The following is a 24,539-nucleotide window of genomic DNA, read 5'->3' on the forward strand; positions in this document are numbered from 1 at the left end:
TGAGCTTCATATGTTTTAGACATGACAAAGGTCCTGATCAACACTGTTGTGAAGGTAAGAGATTAGTAGGTAAATATATTTGTGTAACCACAAATTGTATTGAATGTAGACTAGGAATTGGCCAGGCGAGAAACCCTTGTCCCCTAATCAATTTTAATCAAAACTGTATCAAAAGGAAAAAAAATAGCCTACTAAATGTAATCCATAAATATAAACTCAGTAAACAAGCCCACCCACTTTACTAACATCCCAAATGCACTTATTTTGCTTCTTTCCCATAACATAATCTTTTGTATTTTCTATATCATTTGAAAATTGGATACCTGTGCATGGGTTGACTATACAGAGATAATTCCTGTTTTTGTAAGGTGATGCTGTCATGACATTAGAGCTTGACCAATATGGATTAGTTCAGACCAATAAAGATGTCCATTATAAAGATACTCCAAAAGCTGCCCGCTTTAACATTAAATAATATTTATCGTCAACCAAATATACTGAACCCCCCCCCCCCCCCCCCCCCCCCCCACTGTTAAAAACTGTGAACTCTTCTCATCAGCTGAAGGCAATGTTAAAATAATTATAGGTTATGTAGTCGGTGTGCTGTGCTGGACAAACTTGAAGACATAAGCATTGTTTAATATTACATTTCTGTAACATATGTTCCATAAAAAGCAATCATATTGGAAAACATTTCCTTTTACATATACAGATATTTCTGCAGAAAGCCCATACTGTATGAGACATCACTGGTTAGCATAACATCCCATTTTAGTCTTCAGTCAGCCCCACTTTGCTTTACAGGAGATGTGAAAATGCAATCAGAGAAAGATTGAATAATAATGAAAAGCATTTTTATGACAGTGACTGGTGAAGTGCATATCTGAAAAGGTGAAACTGATCAGGTTGATGAAAGTCAACATCATTGGTACTATTATCACACCAGTGTATTGGATCACTGAATCACCAATTTCACACGTTATTTAAATGTATTATTTCTTTCTTTTTTTCATCTCCGCTCATGACACAATGCTACTCTGAACACATGGTGGTTGGATCTTTGAAATTGGTGTGAAACCTGGTTATCCACCAGATCGGCTCTTTCCTGATGACGTGAATAATCTTCTAGTGACTGTGTGCATATAGGCTGGCTGATGACATTCAGCAGTAAATAAGCTGAATATTCACTCAAAGGCGCACATTTATCAACACTCCCCTCAGTACTTAAATGTCAAAGACGCTGCAATACATTTATTTCTTGAAAGAATAATGCTCAAAAGTCTCCCATATCAAAGCTTTAACTTAATTTATACTCATTATATTCCTTAATACTTTTATTGTTACTTCTTTCCCCACAAATTTGATGAATACTAATGTGATACTACGTATTCGTTTCCAGTGGGATAACTCCCTCGTCACTTTCTTTATGAGACTGTGATTTGCTGCACTGGCTCAGGTGCTGGCAGAGTCACAACAGGCTAGAAGTTGACCAACATACAGACTGAAATCTTCCTTGCACCATGCATCTTTAAACCCTAACCCTAAAATGCCAGTGTTAAGTTATATTATAAATATGTGTTAAAATCCAGGAGCTCATGAGTACATCTTAATTTGACGACTTTCTCCTGTTCTTTAGGCTTTAGATGTCACTGCGGGGAATTCTCTCTCAAGAAATCATCTAATTTCAAGCAGAGTTTCGAGCCCAATTCTTTGTTGAATTCCCTTGCTTCCTCAACTGCCACCAGAGAACAAAATCCCCCGGTTCTATCTGGGCTGCAGCGGAGCCCGTCCTCATGGGGAAATACATGGTATAGAGGGACAGGCTGCAATAGAGGAAATGTCTCTGACAAGAGAGAGATGACTGGAAATAAGAAATACAGAGAACATGAAAGAATATAATTCATTTGTTTCCCTTTTTAGAGCAAGCCAGAGCAGAGCTGACAATGGTGTCAGCACATGGTGTAAAGGCGCCGGAGGCTGATTTGAATTCAGAGGTTGAGTTCTTTTACCATCAAACTAAATAATACAGAGCACACTACATTTACATGTTAGTCCCTGAACAGATGACAGATGACAGAGGGTCAAACTTTGGATAAAGTTCTGCCTCTGCATGCAGTACATGCTAGCTGCTTAGTGTGGCTGCAGGGATAAGGGAAGCATCATACAGTACCTGTCATAATATCCTTAAAGGTTCCTATGTTGTATTCATATTTGTTTTAGACACCACAGACAGTATAACCAACCCATTCCTTGATTATACTGCTGGTTTAGTTCAGGCTGTGCACTGCCTTTACTGATGGGTTGTCGTTTTTGTTCTTTTCATTATTTCAAAAAAAAGAAAAAGAAGTCTATGCAAAGCCATTACCTGGAACGGTCCACTGGGGCTGATGTCGAAGAAGGCTTTCTTCCAGTCAGGGCCCTGATGACCAGACCTCGTCCACTGCACCGTGTCCACAGAGGCGATGCTTCTCACTCTCAGAAGCACATTGAGAGAACCTGTATGCACATGTGCACAGACACACACACACACACACACACACACACACACACACACACACACACACACACACACACACACACACACACACACACACACACACACACACACACACACACACACACACACATAAGTACAGACCATTAGAAGCTGTCAGTGAACTGTCAATGAGCAGAGACTGAAGAATGAGTCATGCTAAGCTGTGAGCAGACCTCAAGATGATTGAAAACGAAAGGGGGGACATTTTAGACACAAGAGCCCACACAGAATGAATTATTTCCACAAACACAGACATGTGTTTCAGTCTTGACAGTTTAAAAGGAGCCCATTGTGAATAACTTAATAAATAAATACTGTGAGGCTGCATTGTACGAAAAGGCTGTGATCTGAGTTGTTTTCGATCACACTGTAGTCGGCCTTAAATGGTTCATATCAATTTCATATGATAATTGATTCATAAATATGTTTGTATGCAGTCATGTGAGAACCAGAACGTAATAGATTTAAGACTCTATCTTAATGCCTCCAGTGGACCAAACTCTAAACAACAGAACAGACTGCTACACCTGTGATTTACCACCAAATATTATAAATTCAGATTTTTACACACCCCAAAAACAAGGCTGTGCTGTGGCATCTCCTGATTTACGTTAGACATGGAAACATTGCCTTGCATATACTAAGATGAGGCTCTAAGGTCAGACACCGTATCTGGATGACATTTAGGTGGAAATGAAATGTGTAAAGCCTGAGTGGTGGAATGTGTTGAATTCCACATTGACAGTCCGAGTGGAGAGTTTTATTACAGACGTAAACGGAGCAAAAGTACAGCAGCAGTAAGGGAGGAAGAGGACAAGTCGGACAGAGCTAATGGTGGAAAAAAAGGATCAGAAAGAAATCAGACCACACTTAATTTATTTAGTTTTCTTCGATCTACATAAAACACTCCACTGCCATGTGAGGTTTGGTTGGCATCCCTTAGTTATAAACATTTGCAGCTAATGTGGAAACATCACATCAAAACTGATTGTCCTGAATCCAGATAAATAAGTAACAAAGCATTACACCTTTCGCGCCATAAGGTAGTGATCTAAATAGTCTCTGGTCTCTAAGGTGCGAGAGAATCATCTATCTTCTTAACGATCTCCAGCCAGCTCCTAATTACAATATTAACCAACCACTAGTCTCTTTAATAAGTATGTAAGCAGGGGGCAGCATTACGGTGTGTTGTTTTCTGGATGTAAGTAGTATATATGTGTATGTGTGCGTACAAATCTTCATGCCGATGTAAGGTTGTTTATGTCCAAAAATCTTTGTCACTCTCTGTGTGTCACTTGACTTAATGTTCTTCAAACCTTCAAAAGAAACAGCCGGTTGGCAATAGTAAAAGTCCTACTCTGTAAAAAGAGAGGTGTGACATGGCAGTTAAATAACATGTTGAGGATGTTTGTATTTGGTTCAGGAAGGGATGCAGTGGGAGGCTGACTGTCAATCCAGTAATCACTCTGAACTCTCATAAGACACCACATTTCTTTTTAGCTTTTCCCCATCTGTCATTTCTTTAAGACAAGTTTTTACATTCAAAATGTACATGTAAACATAGACGATGCTAAACGTTTCAACTCAATGTTGGGCTGAGATCTAAGTCTGATTTTCCCAAATCACATTTTTATCAGCCAACTTTTGTTTAAAAAAAATACACTTCCACTTAAGATGTCAAAATGTGCCTCTCCACTTTTTTAGTCGGCAACAGATAGCAAGGTCCGCACCATACCTGTACATTCGATATAAATGTGGGGCTAGTGTTTGATTAGCGTAGCTTAGCATAAAGGCAGGACACCTCTTGTCATCACTTAGAGGAGCCTCCAGGAACTCACTGTGCTCAGAAAATAGTCCTTCAAGCATCTCCTCATGAAGCCAAAACATTTCTTTTTAAAAACTGTTTTCAGATAAAAGTCCAACCAGGAATAGCATGCACTCACAGCTGGAAGAGTCACATATGCAGCTGTTCATCACATTCAATTTCAAAGGGCATGGGTGACACCGCAGTTATATAATGCTAAGAAATATTGTTTTTTTTCACCTGACTGCCCAGCCTCTCTGTCTTCTTTTTAGTTATTCTTTTGGGCAAAAATGCCTTCACTGGTCAAGACAGCTCAAGAGAGACAGGAAACATCGGAAAGAGAGAGGGGGGGTTGGACAACATTGAGCAAAGCGCTGAGGTCAGATTCAAACCCGTGGGTTGATGCAACAAGGACAATAGCCTCTGTATATGGTGTGTGCAACATAACCGCAAGGCTGTCCTGGCCCCCTCCCTAATCTCTTTCTAACTCTTTATATCTGAGCCTCACTGTCTCCTTTTTTGCCAACAATCTTTATCTCCCATCTCTCTGGCACCTCCACTATACCACCTCCACACTCACACAAACACACACCCAACTGAGGGGAGAGGAAAGAGGAGTCTGATTAGCAGTCTATTGATTTGACCGAGGTAAAGCCGAGTGTGTTCTTGAGAGTGTCAGAGAGGCAAAGGAGAAGGCACAGCTCTATCAGGGCTACTTGCTGTGTAACCATGAGTGAGAACGACAGCAAAGATACTCACACAGAAATGTAACCCATAATGCTGTCTTCTTTCTGATGATTAGAACTGAACATTGGATCCTTCATCCATGCCTAAATAGGGGTCGTGCCCTCTTTGTCTTTGTTTCTATGCTGGTTCCTCTCAGAAAAAGACAAAGCTCTGATAAACTGTACAAACAAGACAATGAATTACTGTCGATGATCTGGCTTCTGCCGGCAAACAATAATCCAAAGCATGTTATTCAGAGTTGTGAGTACATAACCAATTCAGGAGCATGAGAAAAGAGACAAATCTGGATTTAACTTAATCCATTTTAAATTAAATCTTGCAACACAACAAGCTTATCATAATGTCTCTCAGAAAATGAAAATCCAAACCTGAACACTCTCAAAAAAAAGAAAGAAATTAAACACAGATTATTACAATATTTAGCGTGCCAAAGGCTTTGCTCACAAAAGCAACCCTTCCACATTCATACAACAAACTTGTTCAAGGTCTTAGTAAGTAAAAGTTTAATCCAAATAACACACATACAAGAGGTATGCTATTTAGATAACTTCAAACACTGTAAGTAAGCTTGCCAGTGGCACTCTGCAAACCCGAGCCAGTCTGAAATTCTGAAATACTACTCAATGCCAAATCAAACTTAATTAAACGTTGTTTATTGTTGCTGCCAGTCAGCCTAAAGAGAAACACATTAAGGTGAAAACAAACAAAAAGAACACTTAACACTGGGAGGAGTTTATTTGGATTTTTTGCAAACTCAATCCAGCCGAAGAGCTCTACACTTTACTTTTTTTTAACACTTCCTAAAGATACTGTTACCTGTTTCATTTTCACCTGACCTCACAATTGCAGCATGTATGTGAGTAGAAGAGGAGTACCATTTTAAAAAAAACGGCTTTTACATTAAAGTATCTATAGGCTTTAAACATATAGAGCCCTTTTAACACTTCACAGTACTTGAGCACTATACGATTGAGCACATTAAAAGCAGTTCCAGTCCTTCAGAGTAAAGCACGACCTCTTCCATCCTTTCCTTACTGATGCACATTAACAAGTTGATGGCCTCTCCTGCAGCGCTCTGTTCTTGCCCCCCCCCCTCCCCATTTTTTTTTTACCTCTCTAACTACACTCCCTCGTACACATTTGCTTGGGCTCCCTTTCTTGTCGCACTTCATTTTCCTCAGTCCATCTCTCTTTCCTTCCATCCTCTTCACTCTCTCTGTCCATTCATTAACCCTCCTCTTTCCAAGGCTCGCCAATCCTTCACCCTCTCCCTCTTCTTGTCTCCTCTCACTGACCCCCTCTGTCTTATCCCTGCCTTGTCTCTCTACGTCATTAAGAGTCACACTGTGTCTCCACGGCCGGAGTGTGAGATCTGCCAAGGTAAGGCAATTACAGTGACAACAAATTGGAAGTGACTTGAAGAACAACAGAGTAGATTGAGGGAGGGCTTGTAGCAGAGGAGGGAACAACTGGTAACATAATGTACTAATCGTTAGCACTCGCTGTGTGAATACAGTAGCGTTGTCTGGTCTCGTTGATTTGTCTGCATATCTTAAAGAAAATGCTTTAGTATCTATTTCAGATGACTCATGAACTGCTTTCATTGAGAAGGTGCACGCTACTTGAGCTCACCACATGTTACCTGTGAAGGGCAGTTTAGATGTTTGTGAAGTAAAAGTGCTTCAAGAAGGCAACATTTTAGCCCTGTCTAAGCTCTAGGTCTTACAAAACAGTGCTGATGCTAGTTTTTTTTCCATACAAATTAATATAAGCACAAAATATAAAGTGAATAGTTGTAGTCTGATTTTGTTAACTGAGAATTGCTCCATTGTTTATATACACAGGTTTGGTGTGCACTATTTGGGGTCAGCACTGAGGTCAAATGGATGAGCTCATCAGGTGAGCATGTAAGCTGATGATTTTTGTGCGGGCTCTGAGGGGGTTCAGAATCATGTAAAGTGGTAAAGGAAAATACTTTTTTTTTTTCATCCCCATATTAAGTTATTTTTGTGTCAAAATTAGAACAGTGTCTTATAGCCCCACTAAATAGTGTCCATGACTGGAGACTATTGACTATATAGTGTAGTCACGTCACTGTACATTCAAATGAGTGCTGCAAACGTCTGTGGGGAGAAAATGAAGGTTATCACATATTTATGTGAGAAAAGTGTGTTGCTAATGTAGCAAAACTTGAGTATGATACAATACGATACACTTTATTGTCCCCTTGGGGAAATGTGTCTTGGACTCAGAGTGCTGCACACATTCGGCGGCCTCCAACAACTAGAACAGGCAGAAAGCAGCAGCATGCAAGTCAAGCTGTACTTGAGCTAGATGCATCATTATGCCTACATGCTACCAATGATAATGCTTAGACCATATGTTCCTTGGCGACTAATTTCTAAGTTGATTGAAAAGAAAATGTAATTCAGCTCAACCAACAAATCTAAAAGTTAGAAAACACTCAGAAAACAGCCAAAATTGGGCTCAATTTATTTAAATGTGTCTGCAGGTAAACAATGGAACTGAGTTTGCCCACAGTGTGGTTATCTTAAGCAGAAGCTAACACCTCCAGCCTTTTGTCCTCCTTACAGATTACCATCCACATTCCTGTGATAAATGTGGTTACACATTGCTCCAATAGGTATTCCAATTTAACCTGACAGGGCCTACATATATTTTTATCTCCATTTTCTGGATCAATATTCAAAATGACTCACTGCTCCTACAAGATGCTATCTTTTCACTTTGCTTGTTTACATCAGGGCAGAAGAGCCAGAAAAGCCAAAAGAGAAGGCCCAATAGCTGGGGATTTTGGTATATGGCTCCACCCCCGGCTAATTGGAGGCGGCTGCATTAAAGCTTGGACCAGTGTGAGGGCCAATAAATAGAAATACCAATAATGCATTAATCGACTAGTAATTCTGGTGCCAACTAGCGAGGGTGACAATCAGGACAAGGTTTCGCTTAGTGGAATTAATGAACACATACCTAGCTTAAGCCTTCATGTTGGGCAGGTATGTTTATTTTCATTTAGTTCGATATTTACACTGATAAAGAACTTAAAGATGATTTCACTGTCGCATCAGAGGGAAGAGCAGGGGATACCAAAGTCAACAAGAGTAAAAAAGAGTAGGAGTCTTCAGCAATGGTGGCTGTTTCTAGGTGAATATCACTACTTTATACAGAAGTTTCAACACAAACACAATAGCAGACAACTGAATAAAGAAAACAGAGGCAAGCAGTAAAGAGTATAAAGCAGCAAAACTCCACTCAAGGAGAAAGACGTCATCAGCCTGCACACTCGCTCACAGTGAATGTTCCGCACTATTACCTGTTGCGTTCACACATCGGCAAGCCCAGACTTTGAGCAGACTTTTTTAGCTTGGGGGCTTGCAGCAAAAAGTCCACATAAAGTTAGGGGGAATAAGGTAAAGAGTTTGCATTCACACATGCACCTCCTCTCAGGCAATGTCAGGAGATTTTCAGGAGTGCAGTACGCTTTGGGAAAGTAGGTTCAGACACTTTTCCTTAAATCTCTTCCTACTTTATAATATCTATGCAAACACACAGATGAACACTAACAGTATGCCCTTCTGCACACACTAACATCCTGAGGAAACAGGGCAGGTCAGACAACAAGTACTACAGTGAAGCCTGTGTACTGGGGCCATGGACACATAAATCAACATTATGGATGTGTTTGTGGGTGTGTGTCTGAGAATTTGAGTGGGTTTGCTTTTATGTATTCCCAAGTTTTACTATATGTTTTTTGCTGGAAACCATGCCAGAGTACACAGTAAATGTGAGTGTGTGTGTGTGTGTGTGTGTGTGTGCGTGTGTGTGTGTGAGTGTGTGCGCATGCAGGTGTGTAGGCTACAAGACATATGCATCTAGCAATGTGACAGAGCATATTATGATGAACAGCTCCCCCAAATGACTGATTGTGTCTTGCCACTGCCATAAATCACACGCCCACTGCCCCCTTCAGCCACCTCCAAACACACACACACACACACAAACACACACACACACACACACACGCTGAGGCACAAGCAAATACATACAAGGGAACTTTGGTAGCACCCGACCCGCTTGCGCTCTTCAACACACACACACACACACACACACACACACACACACACACACACACACACACGCACACCTTTGATGATGTGTCTGACAGGCTCTACAAGTGAGGGTCAAGCACAGAGTTCAGCTTCCGACAGAGAAGGAGTGATATGAGTATCCTGATAGTATCAGGGGTCACTATATGTGTCATTGTGTTGCTATGGATGGTTGCGGATAGGTTATTAGTGTATGTGTATGAGCAGTTTTCTTCGTGGTATGACTCACCAATATGCTTGCCTTTCATGTGATAGTAGAAGGAGACACAGTATGGAACCCTGCCGGAGCCTTTTGGGCCCCTGACTGAAGTCACATTAAAAAGTGGAGAAAGCAGACGAGCCTTGTCGCCCTGAACACGCGGCCTTGATGCTTCAATATACATGTAATATCCTGGAAAACAACAACACAACACTTTTTAGAGCCACTTTCAAGAATGCGACACAAACTTAAATCCAATTATGACTGAAAATGCTGCTCAATATTTCTGTTTCTTAAGTTTTAAACTATTTACTAAGCACAATATACAGGCTTACAACTCCAACACACAGAGCTGAACTTGTACATGAATAAGTAATGGTTCCCCCTGTTTACTCACCTTCCTTGGTTCCACTGCGGTCAGTCTCCGGGCCAGTGTTGACAGACCGCTTGGGATTCTGCGTTAGGTGATTCTGTCTCGTCCAGTCAAAGACATCGCTCCGGTCTTGGGTGAAACCACAGATCCGCTCATCTTCGAAACCACACACATGGTCTGAGATAAGTGGAGAAAAACAAGAGAGAAAAACAGATTAGATCGGTGACATGTCAGGCAGGTTGACATTACAAACTACAAGAAAAATACCAGGGAATCAATGGCTGTGATATGGCTGTGCAATAATTTATGAAATATGCACTTCCTCACATCAGGCAGGCAATTACTGACAAAGTGACTAGAACAATGTGGGAGGCCGGAATTAATATGTAAAACCAGAGTAGATATTTTGCTCTCTAAATTGTATGATTTCCACATGTAGAATAAATTACACAAAACCACTTAATTATTCGGTCAGGCTTCAGTACTGTACATATATCCATTAATCAAAAAAGAAGGCTGATTTCTCACAAAACAAACAATGAGGCCTTCACATTTTTGGGAAACAGACAAAAGAGAATGAAGCCTAGTTATCAGAGGTAAAACAACCGTCCTACTGAACTCTGGTTTACACTTTGTATTGGTGATATTTAAATGTTTTTACAAGATATTTCTTTGTATTATGCAAGGGCCGTTTCAAAAGCAAATTTGACTGGATAGTACTATTTTATAAATCAGGAGGTACAGTACAGTATTGTCGAAATCTGTGGGTGCTTACATTTGTAGGCAAAAATTTGGTATCAACGAACTTCAGCGCATGGATTCTCATACTCCTCTGAAGAATTTTAGACTCACATTTACAGTTAGAGCGATGGTTTACTGATACCGTTATTTAACTAATCTGCTAGTCTTTCCCCATCTGTTCATCTCAACCAGCTCTCAAAGATCAGCATTGTTCTCACAGTAAAAGCCCTCTATGGTGCAATGATCAGATGCATCCATTGATGAAAAGGATTCTTCTTTGATGCTTGGGGAACTTTTAATATTCTCACTTTTTTTTTTAATGTCAGATGTGTGTTTTGATTTTGCAGCAGATGTAGGGAGGGTCAAAAGTCAAACATTCAGGGAATGATCACTTTGAGATAGTTGTTATTCTCTTTGATTTTGACTCTTCTTGTGGAAACTAGACAGAAGGGCTTCTCTCTGTGGCGCTGTCCCCTTCATTAGCCCATCTGAAGGGCTCTGCTATTATCAGGCTCTCACCAAACAAATGAAAACTGAGGCAAGCGCCACAAGAGCTATCGAAAACTATCAAAGCTGACAGATTCAGTGAAGGCTTCCCGGACACTCGCACAGTCCGCTGCAGATGCATATGGTGGCTCGCGCTCCCCACGAGGATAGCTCGTGTGTGTGGCGTCTTTGTTTCAGGGAGCTAATCTATTACTATTCACACCCTGCTCCACTACACGCGCTCCTTTCAATTTGCACTGTTGTTCTCGCAGTCTGTTCCAATCTGCTGTTGTTTTAATTGCCTCACCCTGCCGGAGCCAACTGCCACTCCTGCCAGAAAAATGCTGTGCATCTCTTAATGAAGAAAATAGACAAGATGTGCAATTGACTGAGGAAGAGAGAGGGATGGCAAGACGGAGGATGAGAGGCAGAGGCGGAGCAGAAGTTAGGAGAAGAGATTGGGAAGAGGAGTGGGGGCCAACAGACAGAAAACTCAGGCATACTTTTACAGTGATGAAACATATTTCTAACACAGTTTCATCAAGAGAGTTTAGAATATTTCCCCCCATATACAGACTCACAATCCATTAACCTCTATGATGACATTTTAAATGTCATGGGCATGCTTCCAGCTATCAGTTGCTTTCTCACGTCCTGCCGTTCCAATGCTCTCCTCCCTAACAACAGATTTAATAAATCCACAGTCCAGGTAATGGCAGACTTTGCCTTGACAAACTTGTGCTGACATCGCTGTGAGCATACAAGCTAAATTAGCCTACACCAAAATTCACCAAGCCTTCCTGAATCCAGCACCCTCTCATCAATCAGGTCACAACAACAAGGTCAACACTGAAAAGTAGGAAAGAGTAGAGAGAATGGATGACTCACCTGAGGGTCTGGGATAGGTGTAGGCTGAAAACAAAACAAAACTGATCAACACTCAGATATACAGACAACATAAATTGTATGGTAGATAAAAAGTAAATAAAAAAACTGCTTGGAAATATTGAGTTTCAATCACTCTTACGTTCTGAGTACTGTATGATACGACTGATGTAGTCCCCGGTGCTGTAGGTGGTGATGGGGGCCAGACGGACCTCGTAGGACAGAGGGATCCTCAGATCTGATATGGTGTGGGACAGCAGGACACCCTTTTCCGGCTCCTTTCCCTTGAGGTCTATCTGATTGGACAGCAGGTTCTGCTTGTTCTAGATTTGTACGGAGAAACACACACACACATGAACAGTTGATACACATGTGAAGATTCATACTCAAGTATTTACACAAACGCAAAGAGAGTTTTCCCGTGCTGAGGCTATAGTCCACCAAGCGGACAGCTCGGGTTCTAATCTGACCTGTGGCTCCTTTCCTGCATGTTAATCCTCACTCTGTCTCTGTCACCGATTTCCAACTCTCTCTCATATATATATATATGTGTGTGTGTGATTCAAGCTATAACCTCGACCTGTGATCAGTGTTTTAGAAGCAAAATTAAATGATCTAAACACTAACTTTTGACATCCTTTAACTTTTTAATTTATACATGCTTCCTCATATTTCCTTTTCATACATCTATTTAATTTCTGTTTTCATTTTACCTGTGTAAATTGAATTAGGCATGGGCATACTAATGGTCTACAGTTCAACAACCATTTAACACACTTCAATACTTAGATTAACCTTTTCAGACTTAATACGTTTTTCCATCTCATCCTTTATCTGTAAGTAAAGCAGCTGTCAAAACAACAGTTTGCTACGATCTCCTCTCACTAAATGTTCTGACGGCTATTAAAAGGTTTGATACTTTGAATACAGAGATGGTCTCATGCACTTCGGTCTGTCTGTCTGTCCACTGATTGTATAATCCCAAACACAATGTATCATCACCCCCTCCCCAAACACTTGACATGGACTCCATACTGTAATTGTAACTGTAAAAGCATATAGACCCCATCTGTGTTATATGGGATAAAGCATTCTAGAGGATATCTTTAATCCCATTCTATTGTAATAGAAGTGAATTGGCTGTAAAGTACTGTCTTGTATCAGGGGTGGGTTTTTTTTCCAATCGCACCACTTTTAATAGAGCTATTGCTGTGTTATTCCACCCACGGATAGAAGGATCCATTAGCTGTGTATCTGCCTCTGATCCCAGCTACTTAAAGACCTGACAGTGAGCTCAATCTAATGCATTAGGTCAGCCACTCCACCATAACACCTTAGTACACCCACAGCATGCCATTATCACGTAATGCATGCAGCAAAAGTGTGCGTGTATGAGTGTGTGTGTGTGCAAAGATGCTTGTCTGTACATGGTAAATGTCTCCAACACAAAGCACTTACACAGCTACCTATCAGAGTATATCAAGTTGGTGAACATATTATGCACCCTGAATTTAGAACAATTTATTGCATCTATATGTTCTGTCTAACTTGAGATTGATTTAATGCACTGAAGACCCTTTTAATTAGTGATGTGAAAAGCAGTTCTTTTCAGTGTACTGAATCAGTAGAATCAGTTCAGTAAAGTGATTCGTTCAAAAGATTCGTTCACTGAATCGTTCAGTACTTCTCCGCAGCTCTGTCTGTGAATCAGAATTTAATAAACTGAAACACGGCCGAACGTTTAGTTCTGCTCGCGATCGTACTGAGAACAGCCGGTGGTGAATAATAAACCAATGAGCTGAGAATTTAGTTGGATAAAGTTACAGTTTGCAAACTGAAAGCTGCTAAAACAATCACATTTATTTTCCCCGACCGTTCTGTTCAGTACGTTCAGTACAAGAAGAGGAAGAGCGTGACTCGGAGGCGGAGCTCTCGTTCAGTTCGTTCACTGAACGAGAGCTCCGCCTCCGAGTCACGCTCTTCCTCTCAGTACGTTCAGTGAACGAAACACTGACTGAACGTGAACGAGCGAGACTGCGAGTCACCAGCCTCAGTCACACACACACTGTACTGACTGAAACACGATCGTTAGTGGATGTTAAAACAGTCAGCTGAGTGAAATTAAGTTGGATATAAAAGCCGTTTGCAAACTGACAGCAGCTATAAAAAGCACATACATTTTCGCGACACCTAAATGTTAAATAATATATTTGCTACTTCCTCAATTTTCGAGACATGAGAGGGAGAAGTAGGGGCGGGCTTTAGCGACACAGAGCTCCTGACCGACTCCGTCCTGTTGGTTCAGTCAGTACGTATCACTGACATGAAAGGGAGAGGGAGGGCGGGCTTTGAGCGACTCTTACGGTCTAGAGAGAGAGACACGAGACGGGAGAGAGGAGAGCACAACTGAAGTTGAGAAATAAACGACTCTTTTCAGTAAGTGATTCTGTTCAGTTCGTTCACCCAGATGATTCGTTCGTTTTGAATGAATCGTTCACGAACTACACATCACTACTTTTAATTTGAAGCATCACACCACAGAAAAGCTGCGAGACAGAAGATATGTTCCTCGTAAAAAAGTAACAAAAAGGTTTTCATAACAAATCATTAATTACATGTATGTGGTTATTATGAAAAAGAGAGTAATAAGTGATTATATCATATGTTTATACATACAGGAAAAACTAAAATAAGTGTACACGCAATGACTAACAGTTTGAGGAGTCATGGAGAGACACTGATGCATCCCTTCACTTCCTTCTATAATTACTTCAGCGCTGTATCCTCTGACAATGCTGCAGTGAAATCTGCGTCTCCTCCTGTCCTCTTACAGTTCTGGTGAGATGCGCTGTTGCCATTGGATGTCTACTCACCACCACAAATTCAGACTTGGCTACACTGAGCTGATCGTTTCTATTGACAGGACCATGGTGGCTCCTGCTCAGGCTGCAAAGAATTTAGTATGCCTCCAATTATTTTGTGTCTCACATGGCAGCCACAGCCAAATCCCTGCAAGTTTTTGCTCTGCAACATGCTGGGAATCAAATCCTTCCCTCCACACACGCCCTATGCCACTTATAGCTGTTAAATCTTTCTTTTTCAGTGACAGTCTGGCTGTTCCCTTCTCAGCTGCAACAACTTTTTACTCTTACCAGTCATGGACCATTTTGGTATAACAACAGAAATCTTTCATGCAGACCATATCTGTTCTATTTCTTTAACACAAACCCAAAACTAATCAAAGCACAACAATGGATTCCTTCTCTAATGTATATAAATGATTTCTTAAAATCCTCCCATCTTCTCCATAACTAGCATTTTCATATTGCTAGAAAATCTTTCTTCAATGAGGGCGTGTACACAAACATTAGAGGGCATTAACCTTTGCACACAAGACTACTGTTTGATTTTACTGAAGTTGGAGTGATCTACAAGTTTCCGTTTTCTTACATTACAACAGCTGAGTTGCATTAGTGTGATTGGAAAGAATTAATTAAACGGAGACTAAGCAAAAGATTTTGTAGCAGGAGGTTATAAACAGGACACTGGCTCTGTAAACAAAAGAAAAGGCAGCAAAGTGACCTTTTGGTTAATAGACTGTCACATGAAGTAAAGGTCAGAGGTTTCAATTTCCCACACAGCCATGGGTCTTGTAGAACTTTTTATAGTTAAGGTCCCAATACTCAGATTCTTTGCTAAATTAAAGATGCAAATACAACAATATTAAAAAAAACACTCATTTACAAGATTCATCCGTTTTGTAATGTATTTTTAGGTTAAAATGTAAGTATTAATTTGAGTAGGCTATCATTTTACTGTTGTAGCTTTAGTCGATTTAGTTTAAAATACTTTGATAGTTTTGTCTTTGGCTTCCAACCTGGGATGTGGTCCAATCATCTCTATGTGTAAAGGATCATTAGATGTTTCATTGGTGATTAAAGAGAAAGATAAAACTGTCCTGATACAAATATTTCAGGCTTTCTCCGGTCTTTGCTCTCTTTTCACATATCAGTAAATTCCACATCTGAATGTTTGGAGGTGAATGTGTTTCTTTGGTTTAACTGTGACAACTAATAAACATCTGAAAATATGTGCTGTAGACATCCCTTGAATCAGCATAGGAAGATAACGGCTCATTTTTTCCCCGAGTTACCAACACAAGTAACTATATAAATCCATATATTGACATACAGCATAATAATATTTGAATGTGAGGAGGTACGTGGTAAGAATGTATCGTGTCCTTTTAACTTCCACTTACGCTCACATTCATCCCTACAAACATTTACACACTGCTCATCCAGCAAATGCATAATTATGTGAAATACAGCAGCAAAGCAAAGCTCTGCTCATGTAATATGCATGGAGTGTGTGTGAGCAGGGAGGGATGAGTTAATAATGTTGAGGAATCACAGCCTCAGCAGTCAGGAGAATGTGCTTTCTTCATGGGTGGACACTCAAACACATGCTCACACACTTGTTCTGATCCACTTTGCTGTGTGGGAGTTGAACAAATAGACTAGACTTAAAGCATGCACACACACACACACACACACACACACACACACACACACACACACACACACACACACACACACACACACACACACACACACACACACACTTCACTGTGTGGACCCTGAAATGCACTTTGGATCAATGAGGTGTTGAAGTGTGACTCAGAAGAATTCAGCTGCTTCCACTGCTGGTTAAAGTCTCCCTGACTTTGCCTCTGTTTCTTTCTCCCATCATCACTAGGTCAAGGAACATCATTTGTGTGTGTGTGTGTGTGTGTGTGTGTGTGTGTGTGTGTGTGTGTGTGTGTGTGTGGTGCTTCAGTGTAAGACAGGGAAAGGCAGTAAAGATATACAGCTTGTAGAAAAAAAGAACAAACAGGAGACAGTCATGACTGCTATGAGTGAATGGCATATTTCAAAAGGAAGAAATGTTTTTTTGGGCCTACTGATATTGAAATCAAAATGTCTGTTCGCCCATGTGTGTGTCCGTCAAGATTTCCAGCCAAACAGTGTTTTCAGTTTCGACTTCATCAGACTGTCAACAAAGAGACAACCCTACAAAGAAAGTGTGAAGAAGGGCGAGAGTGTGATAGAAACAAAAACACACAGAGACGTGTGTGTGTGTGTGTGTGTGTGTGTGTGTGTGTGTGTGTGTGTGTGTGTGTGTGTGTGTGAGAGAGAAAATTTGGTTTGACAGCGTGAGAGAATTCAGCCTCTTCAAACACTTCAGTGTGGGGTTAATTTGTCTGTTATCCTCTGTTAATGGATCCTTTCATGACTGACCCAGCAGTTCACTGATACAGGGGTGCTCATGGGAAGAAGTCATCACTGTGCATGTGTGCTCTGTGTCTCTATGTATCTATCCTCTGCTCTCTTTTTGGTCTGCTGTGTGAATATTAAAGTGTATTTGCATGGAGAGGTTGGTAATGTACATCAATTATTCATACATTTGATTTAATGCACAACTCTAATTCATCATGAATATTTTTAATTTCTCATATATATGATAATGGGGATGTGTGTTTTGTGACTGTATGTGACTGTGTCTGGGTGCAGAGAGAACCTGGGTGCAGCTGTGAGCTGACGCCAGGTCAGCTGCTGGCTGCACATCTTCTCTGTGATACGTAACATGCACAAGCGCAAAGCTGCAGGCAGAGAGGTGGTCGGAGAGGAGGAAGGAGGACTAGGAGCAGGGAGGAGAAAGGTGTGTATAGTGTATGTGTTTATAATGACTACATTTTGGTATACATGTGAATGATTGATACTGGTTAGTTTTGATGCAAAATCAAACAGCCACTCTTTAGACTGGTATATTTATGTGTCTCTGTCTAATGTACAGTATATGTTGTTCTTTTGTCATTACTTGTTATATTGCTTTTGCTTGTCATTGTGGTTGTGGTTGTAACTTTGTTTACTTGTTTACCACCAACCTGCCAAGGGACTACAGATGGAAATTTGCCTCTGGCTATAATATGGCATATTTACATTTTTATGTTCATTCATTTGCACTGTCCCTATTTTAAATGAATAAATAATTAGTCTACATTGTAAAGTTATTAAAGTACACTCAGTTCTAAACATTCAAAAACAAATGCTGTAGGGGTCCTGAACAAACTCCCAAGTGTAAGTTAAGATAGGATGCTTGGAGAATGTTAGAGGCGGCAACACTGCAAAAAGTCAAAGGTAACAAGTGGATGCAGATTTGCCACGAGGGAGGCATGAGAGATGCAAAGACTCAAAAAAGAGAGTAGGAACAGAAGTTTTTGTTCAAGGCCCCCCCCCCCCCCCCCCCCCCCCCCACACACACACACACACACATACTCAGTAGGCTGGTCACTAGCAACTAGCATTATTACGGTTGGTGCACTGGCTATCTTGGGAGAATTGAGGCTGCACTAAAATATCAGCACTCTTACTCTCGTGAATAATGCAAACTTTAACTGTAACTTTGCTTTTTAATGAGATCATCCATAGAAATTAAAAAGAGGTACAGAGATGTTCACAGAGAGCTCCAGCAGCCTAAGTTAAGTTCAGGTTTCATGTCCACTTGTTTAACTTTAAACCCTTAGGTATGGCATTTTATGATTATTTAACTGACATGTTTTACCGACGAATGAATGTATTTTGTTATTTTTTGCTACTGCATCAGAGCTCTGTGAAGTCCAAGACAAATTTCCCACTGGGACAATAAAGTTAATCTTAATCTTAATCTTGAAGTGAAGTTCTCAGGTATCCAATTTATTATTGGACATGCACTCTTCCTTGTTTCATATTTTGTTTTTGAACGGACACATCCATGATAAACGGCCCACCCATTTTGTGTTTTTGTGATGTCAATAAATCGTAAATACGTTCTACCTGATACACAGTCTGCCTTACTTTATGCCAACAAAGCAGCTGCTTGTTATTACAATATATTTCCCCCTAATTTGACCCATTTAATGAAGTTACTGTCAATCCTGCTTGATACATACAAGATTCTCCCTTAAAGGCACAGGCATGAGAGAAGAGCCCTGCAGACAACCTGACATAGCTACAAGTCTGGCTAAATGGAAGACAATGCCTGAAAAAGATACAAACCGGGTTCCTTAATCAGTGTCTGATGTTATACGAAGGTGATATTATCACTTACTAATTATCTCTCACAAATCAAAGCCCTCATTTCAGGAGCTGTAGGGGTGGAGGTTGAGATGTGAGGAAAAAGGGCGTAAGGACAGCATGATGAAACAAGAAGGGCCTGTCAGCTCTGCTAATTTCTACACAGGGAAACCCCCTGCAGGGAGAATAAAACTAAATTAAGAAGTGTTAACAAGGATTTCACAGCCTGGCAATGAGTCATAGAGCAAAGCATGGATGCCACACACTCACACAGACAGACACAAACACTGGCAGGGCCATGAGCAGGCACAGGAAAATACAAATTCAAAGCTTCTTACAAATGTTCAGCAGTATGAAAACAAATGAAGACAATTAACGCGTATAAGTGTAAAAAGCAAAAGATCAGACCTTCAGTTAAGATCACTGCGCTTCATGTACTAATCTGAGTCTTTTATTCTGTCTGCATGTCTCCCCTGAGAAACCCTCCATCATTTTATATGTGCTAAAAAGATAGTGTGTCAAGGCGTTAAGAGGATGAGCTGGAGAGAGCGTTGCAGAAATAGATGGGTTGTGAAATTGAGATGGTATTACATTTGGATGTTCTCATACTCTCTTTAATAGTCGAGAGGGCCAGTGAGATTTGCTGTTTTTCTTTAATTTACATCTTATTCCTCTCTTTCGCACCCTTTCATGTACTTCCTTGCTCATCCTCCCCCTCGACGTCTTTTATTTTTCTCTCTCTATTCTATTGCTTTCAAATGCAGACGTATAAAACATGCAGGTAAAAATTTAATTACACTTTAACAACATTTAAGAAGTCCTAAACTGCCAGTTAATGCGTACTCATTATTTTAAAAAGTGTCAGCATAACAACTCGCAGCGACTATTTATCAGCCCTACTTCAGTAACCACGGTTCAGCCAACATTAAATACCATTAAGTGTGCACTTATGACACAGTTCATCAGAGCTGGAAAACTAAGAGAGAGGAGCAGTGGTGGAAGCAATGAGGACTGAGAAACAGCCAATAAGGAAAAGAAATGGAGAGGAAAAAAGCAGAAGAGAGGCCGTGTGTGTGAAATATGGAGAAATATTGGTAAAAGGACAGAGGGCGAAAGGAGAGCAAATCTTTTCAGAGAGCTGAGGCATGCAATCAAAAGTGCATCTTAGGAAGGCCAGAGCTCATTGTCTGTCTCCCTGTAGAGTCCTACTTAATGAGGTATGCTGCCAAGCCTTAAAGTAGGAGGGGAATCAGCTATTCAGCTGCACAAAAGCAAGCTGGCAGACCCTGCATTCCCTCTATTAGCATCTCATACTCACACAACACACACAAACACACACTTGACACACACCATCCTCTAACCAGTCGTGTATAATTTATCATTATCCTTCCTGTTGTCTGACTCAAGGCCAGTAATCTATAAATATATGTCTGAAACAAAACAAGATGGTGGACTGAGGTTCCCATCTACAGATCAGGGGCCCAGTCAGAGTCCTAAACGGTTACAGTAGCATGGGTGTGTTTGGGAAAGAAGTGGAGCAAAGGAGTTTCTGAAGGATACACATATAAAAAAAAAAAGAAAAAAGATATTGGTCATTTGTTTAAGGTTCATTTGTAATAGTTTTGGGCTGTAGGGACTTGGGTTGGTAACCAGAGGGTCGCCGGTTCAAGTCCCGGTGCGGACCAAACCTGGAAATTGGTGTGGTAGCTGGAGAGGTACCAACCCCACCACCCCAACTCGCTGGGCAGCCCCCTCACTCCGACATCTCTCCATTAGTGCCAGCAATAGAATCCTGTTTGTGCATGTGTGTATTTCAGAGTATGTGTGTGTAAGCATGTCTCAATAATGTCAAACTGAATTTCCACTTGCGGGATCAATAAAGTAAAGTAGGGTTATAGTGTGTATACAAAATATCTCCCTGATCATATCTAAATTGAATTCGTACACAGACTGTGTTGAGGTCTAAGAGGTTTCCTGGAACATGTTTATTCTAAATTCTAGTTTCTATCTGCAAGACTACTTTAACACCACTCACAGGGTTGTGAAAATGAAATGACACCAAGGAAATGTCAATCATTTAAGAACAAGCAATAAAAATAACTTTTTTTTAACATACTTCTGCGAGCGTCTGTCTCTGATAAAATGAGAAACCTCAGTGGTTGAGGCCAGCTCTTTTTGTTAATTAATGGTTACAACACCAGGAGTAAAAAAATATTTAGATATTTACACGTTACATATATATAATAATATATATATAATATATAATATAATATAATATATTGTCCTTCTGACACTCAACAGGATGTTATTGTAATGGATGATGAAAATGATGGTCAGCTATTGAAAGCAGATTCCTGTGAACAAAAGAGAAGACATCTAATGGGGCTTTTTGGAGCTGCCGACATGTGTTAACATTCAGAGATGGGGACTTGAGTTTCAGACTCAAACTCGAGTTGCACACAAGCCAGCTCAAGGCAAAGGGGATACATGCGATCAGCTAGGGCGCCCTGTTTAACAGAAGTCCCCTATATGATGTGACAGACTGTATACTGTAAGTAACTTTTGCTCGCCTTCACCGCTCTCTCTCTCTGTCTTGCTTAACCACTCACTCACTATGAGTGCATAGTGAGTACACAGGGTCACAGGTTACATTTCGATTGAAACAGAATCAAATTCACTCACTTTAAAAAAAGGATTATTATTATTATTTTCATTATTATATGAGACTAATACATGTCTAGGAGGAGAGGAGAGGAGAGGAGAGGAGAGGAGGGGAGGAGAGGAGAGGAGGGGAGGGGAGGAGAGGAGAGGAGAGGAGAAGAGAGGAATGGAGAGATGTTGTAATTCAGTTCGTGTCTCCATTGATTGGCTTCACAAGCTTGACACTCCACGAGCTCATAAAGCCCTGTGTTTGTTCAACTCTTCACTCTTAACTCTTAACTACATACAGAGTTGTGCGTATGTGTGCTCAACCCACACACGTTATGCGCCTGTTTAGTCAAGCTGCTTTTAAACAAATACAGGTGATCAATGTATGCCTGTGTTCAAGCCGGACTGCTTGATATCAGTATCATGAGTTCATGTCTCCTGTCTTCTCAGGATTACAAAACAATTTCAGTTGGATGTTTATCGTCTATGTATTTGGATTGTAAAGTATATGTGCAGGACTACTTTACCTTTCGGACATTGATCCAGTATCCTATGATTCGGTCAGTGGCCTCTGGATCTTTCTGTGTCCACTGCAAGATGTAGGAGTAGTTGTTTCCTTTTAGGATTCGGACTGGGTTTGGCGTGTCAAAGTAGAATTCTGCATTGTAGGGTTGTGCTGTGGGAGGAGAAAATGTCACTGATAAGTGGTACTAAAAAGATACCGCGTCCATGTTAAATATGAATACAACATAGATGAATTAATAAATTAGAAATATACAATTCTTATACATTTCATCAAAAACTATATAATTCACCTGAGACATTAAACGTGCATGTTGATGTCCCTGCACTGTTGCTGACTCGACACTCATAAGAGCCATTGTTTGTGGGCTCCAGCTTGAACTTGAGCTCCGGCGTCTCCTTCAGGTCTGGCATTGGCATGCGGATGGAGTCACCGTTTCGGAACCAGCGTATATCTGTTAGCCGAGGTGGGTTGGACCGCAGGACCGTACACCTAAGGGTCACCATCTGATAGTTCCTGGACCGCATGTCCTGAAAGACCGGGTCCAGTATGGGAGGATCTGTCAACAAATACAACTGTGAGCGCTTCTGCAATTTTTCTCAATTTAAAATTGATTCCTATAATCAGGTTGAGATGGAGATAAATTGAGGCAGAGAGGTTTTCAAGGCGATATCAAAGCTTGAAGACTGAGCTTATGAGACACACGCAGAGGGACCGTTTGGGCGCACACACATCATCATCCATGTCTCATTTTTTCTGCCTTCTTTCCATTCTGTTCTCTGCAGTGTACATTTCCTCAGAGCATCAGATAACATTAGTTTTGACAAATTATCTGACAAGAAGCAACTGTTAGTGCCACAGGGGATCAGGTTTTTCTACATGGCCAAATCCCATCCTTGTTTGCTAACCTATCTTAACCAGCTGTAATTAACCTGTCAGCAGCAATGTGTGGCTCTGCGGTTAATGACTGACTAGCTGCTGTTGCCCTCGAGGTCACCCAAGACACAACACAGCAAAATGACTCTTCTACAAATCACCAGCCAGCTCGTCAGCAGCCCCCTGGCTAATCATGGAGATAATAGACAAGATGCTAATGGTGGTTTCGTCGTACAAACCGTGATGAGATCTGGTGCTAAGGCCCCCGGAGGTGAGGCAGCATGACAAGAGTCCCATATGAATCAAGTTTATCAGACACAGATGTGTAATTAGAGTCTAATCTATGTTATGCCTGTAATTTAGACGGATAGGGCAAGGAATGAACATCGGTAAGGAGGAAAGAAAGAGACAGAGACACAGAGAAAGATAACATAGGGAGCAGAGGAGAAGACTGGGACAGATGCTTTTGTTGTGCTCAGTACAATGTGGAAACCTCAGGGTAGAATAAAACATCCCTGGTGTAATGACAATAATAATAGACATTGAACAAGGAACTGTCATAGCAGTGATCTGACTGACAAATGATTGTGATGTCTAAACATCCTGGTCACTGAACATAGAATACAAAGAGCTTTTCTTTTAAAATAGAAACCTTTAACTGGGCCATTTTTACTGGCTCCCTATCACTAGTGAAGGCTAAGTTAACCTTTAAGCCCCACTCAGGCCAAGCATTCAGGTTAAGGGAGGACATTATTGTGACAGGGCTGGTAATCTTTGGGTGTCTCACGATTCGATTCAGAATCAATTTTCAATTCAAAATGATTCTGGATTTATTGATCTGTGGATTCAAAGTCTATATTTGAATAAGTACACACTTCAGGATCTACTCCAGTCATCTGTGAGACTGGCTGCATTTCTCTCTGCTCCATTTGGCATTCTACTGAGTTAAAGAGCTAGCCTTAGCACTAAGCAGGGAGTGACTGATTAGCCCTCACCCCAACAAAAATAAATAAATATATATTTTAAATCGATTTTTAGAAGTTATTAATCAATTTTAAATCTTAGAAGAGACGAATTTAGATTTTTACATGACTTTATTTTATTTCCCACTTTTAATTGTGACCCTGAAATACCTGCTAAAGATGGTGGATGGTTCTCAAAGGCTCAAAAGTTCAGTGCACCAGTCCAGGTAGGTCATTCTTGTCACCCTTGTTTTATGTATCTCCTGCAGTTTGCTCTTTGAGGATTTTGTTCTCTTTTTGGATGTTAATGGTTCCTAGTTAACATTATTTTTTTTCCAGAAATAAATCTTAATCAGGAATTTAAATCACAGGAATATCTTTGATGCATTTCATTTGCATTATAGTTTCACCTATTCAGTCTTACTTTGTATTATTGTTTTAATTTGTTTTGTTTTGTCAGCTTGTCAGTCATCACTAAAGCACTAGTCACAACTGCCTGTAATAATTCAATTCAAC

The 24,539-nt window shown here is 40.6% G+C and overlaps 1 protein-coding gene across 3 annotated transcripts in view; it reads right to left on the reverse strand.

Annotated features, from left to right (window-relative positions):
- LOC132976022 (MAM domain-containing glycosylphosphatidylinositol anchor protein 1) overlaps window positions 1-24,539 on the reverse strand; it is a 176,934-nt gene that overhangs the window by 21,523 nt on the left and 130,872 nt on the right. For all 3 annotated transcript variants that reach the window (XM_061040983.1, XM_061040974.1, XM_061040969.1), the window contains exons 10-16: window positions 22,478-22,744; window positions 22,190-22,338; window positions 12,041-12,221; window positions 11,902-11,925; window positions 9,811-9,963; window positions 9,444-9,605; window positions 2,366-2,496 (exon numbers count right to left, since the gene is read on the reverse strand). In XM_061040983.1, the coding sequence (XP_060896966.1) occupies window positions 2,366-2,496; window positions 9,444-9,605; window positions 9,811-9,963; window positions 11,902-11,925; window positions 12,041-12,221; window positions 22,190-22,338; window positions 22,478-22,744 (1,067 nt within the window). The remainder of the gene's footprint in view (window positions 1-2,365; window positions 2,497-9,443; window positions 9,606-9,810; window positions 9,964-11,901; window positions 11,926-12,040; window positions 12,222-22,189; window positions 22,339-22,477; window positions 22,745-24,539) is intronic.

The sequence above is a fragment of the Labrus mixtus genome, chromosome 1 (assembly GCF_963584025.1).
Source record: "Labrus mixtus chromosome 1, fLabMix1.1, whole genome shotgun sequence".
Taxonomy (NCBI): domain Eukaryota; kingdom Metazoa; phylum Chordata; class Actinopteri; order Labriformes; family Labridae; genus Labrus; species Labrus mixtus.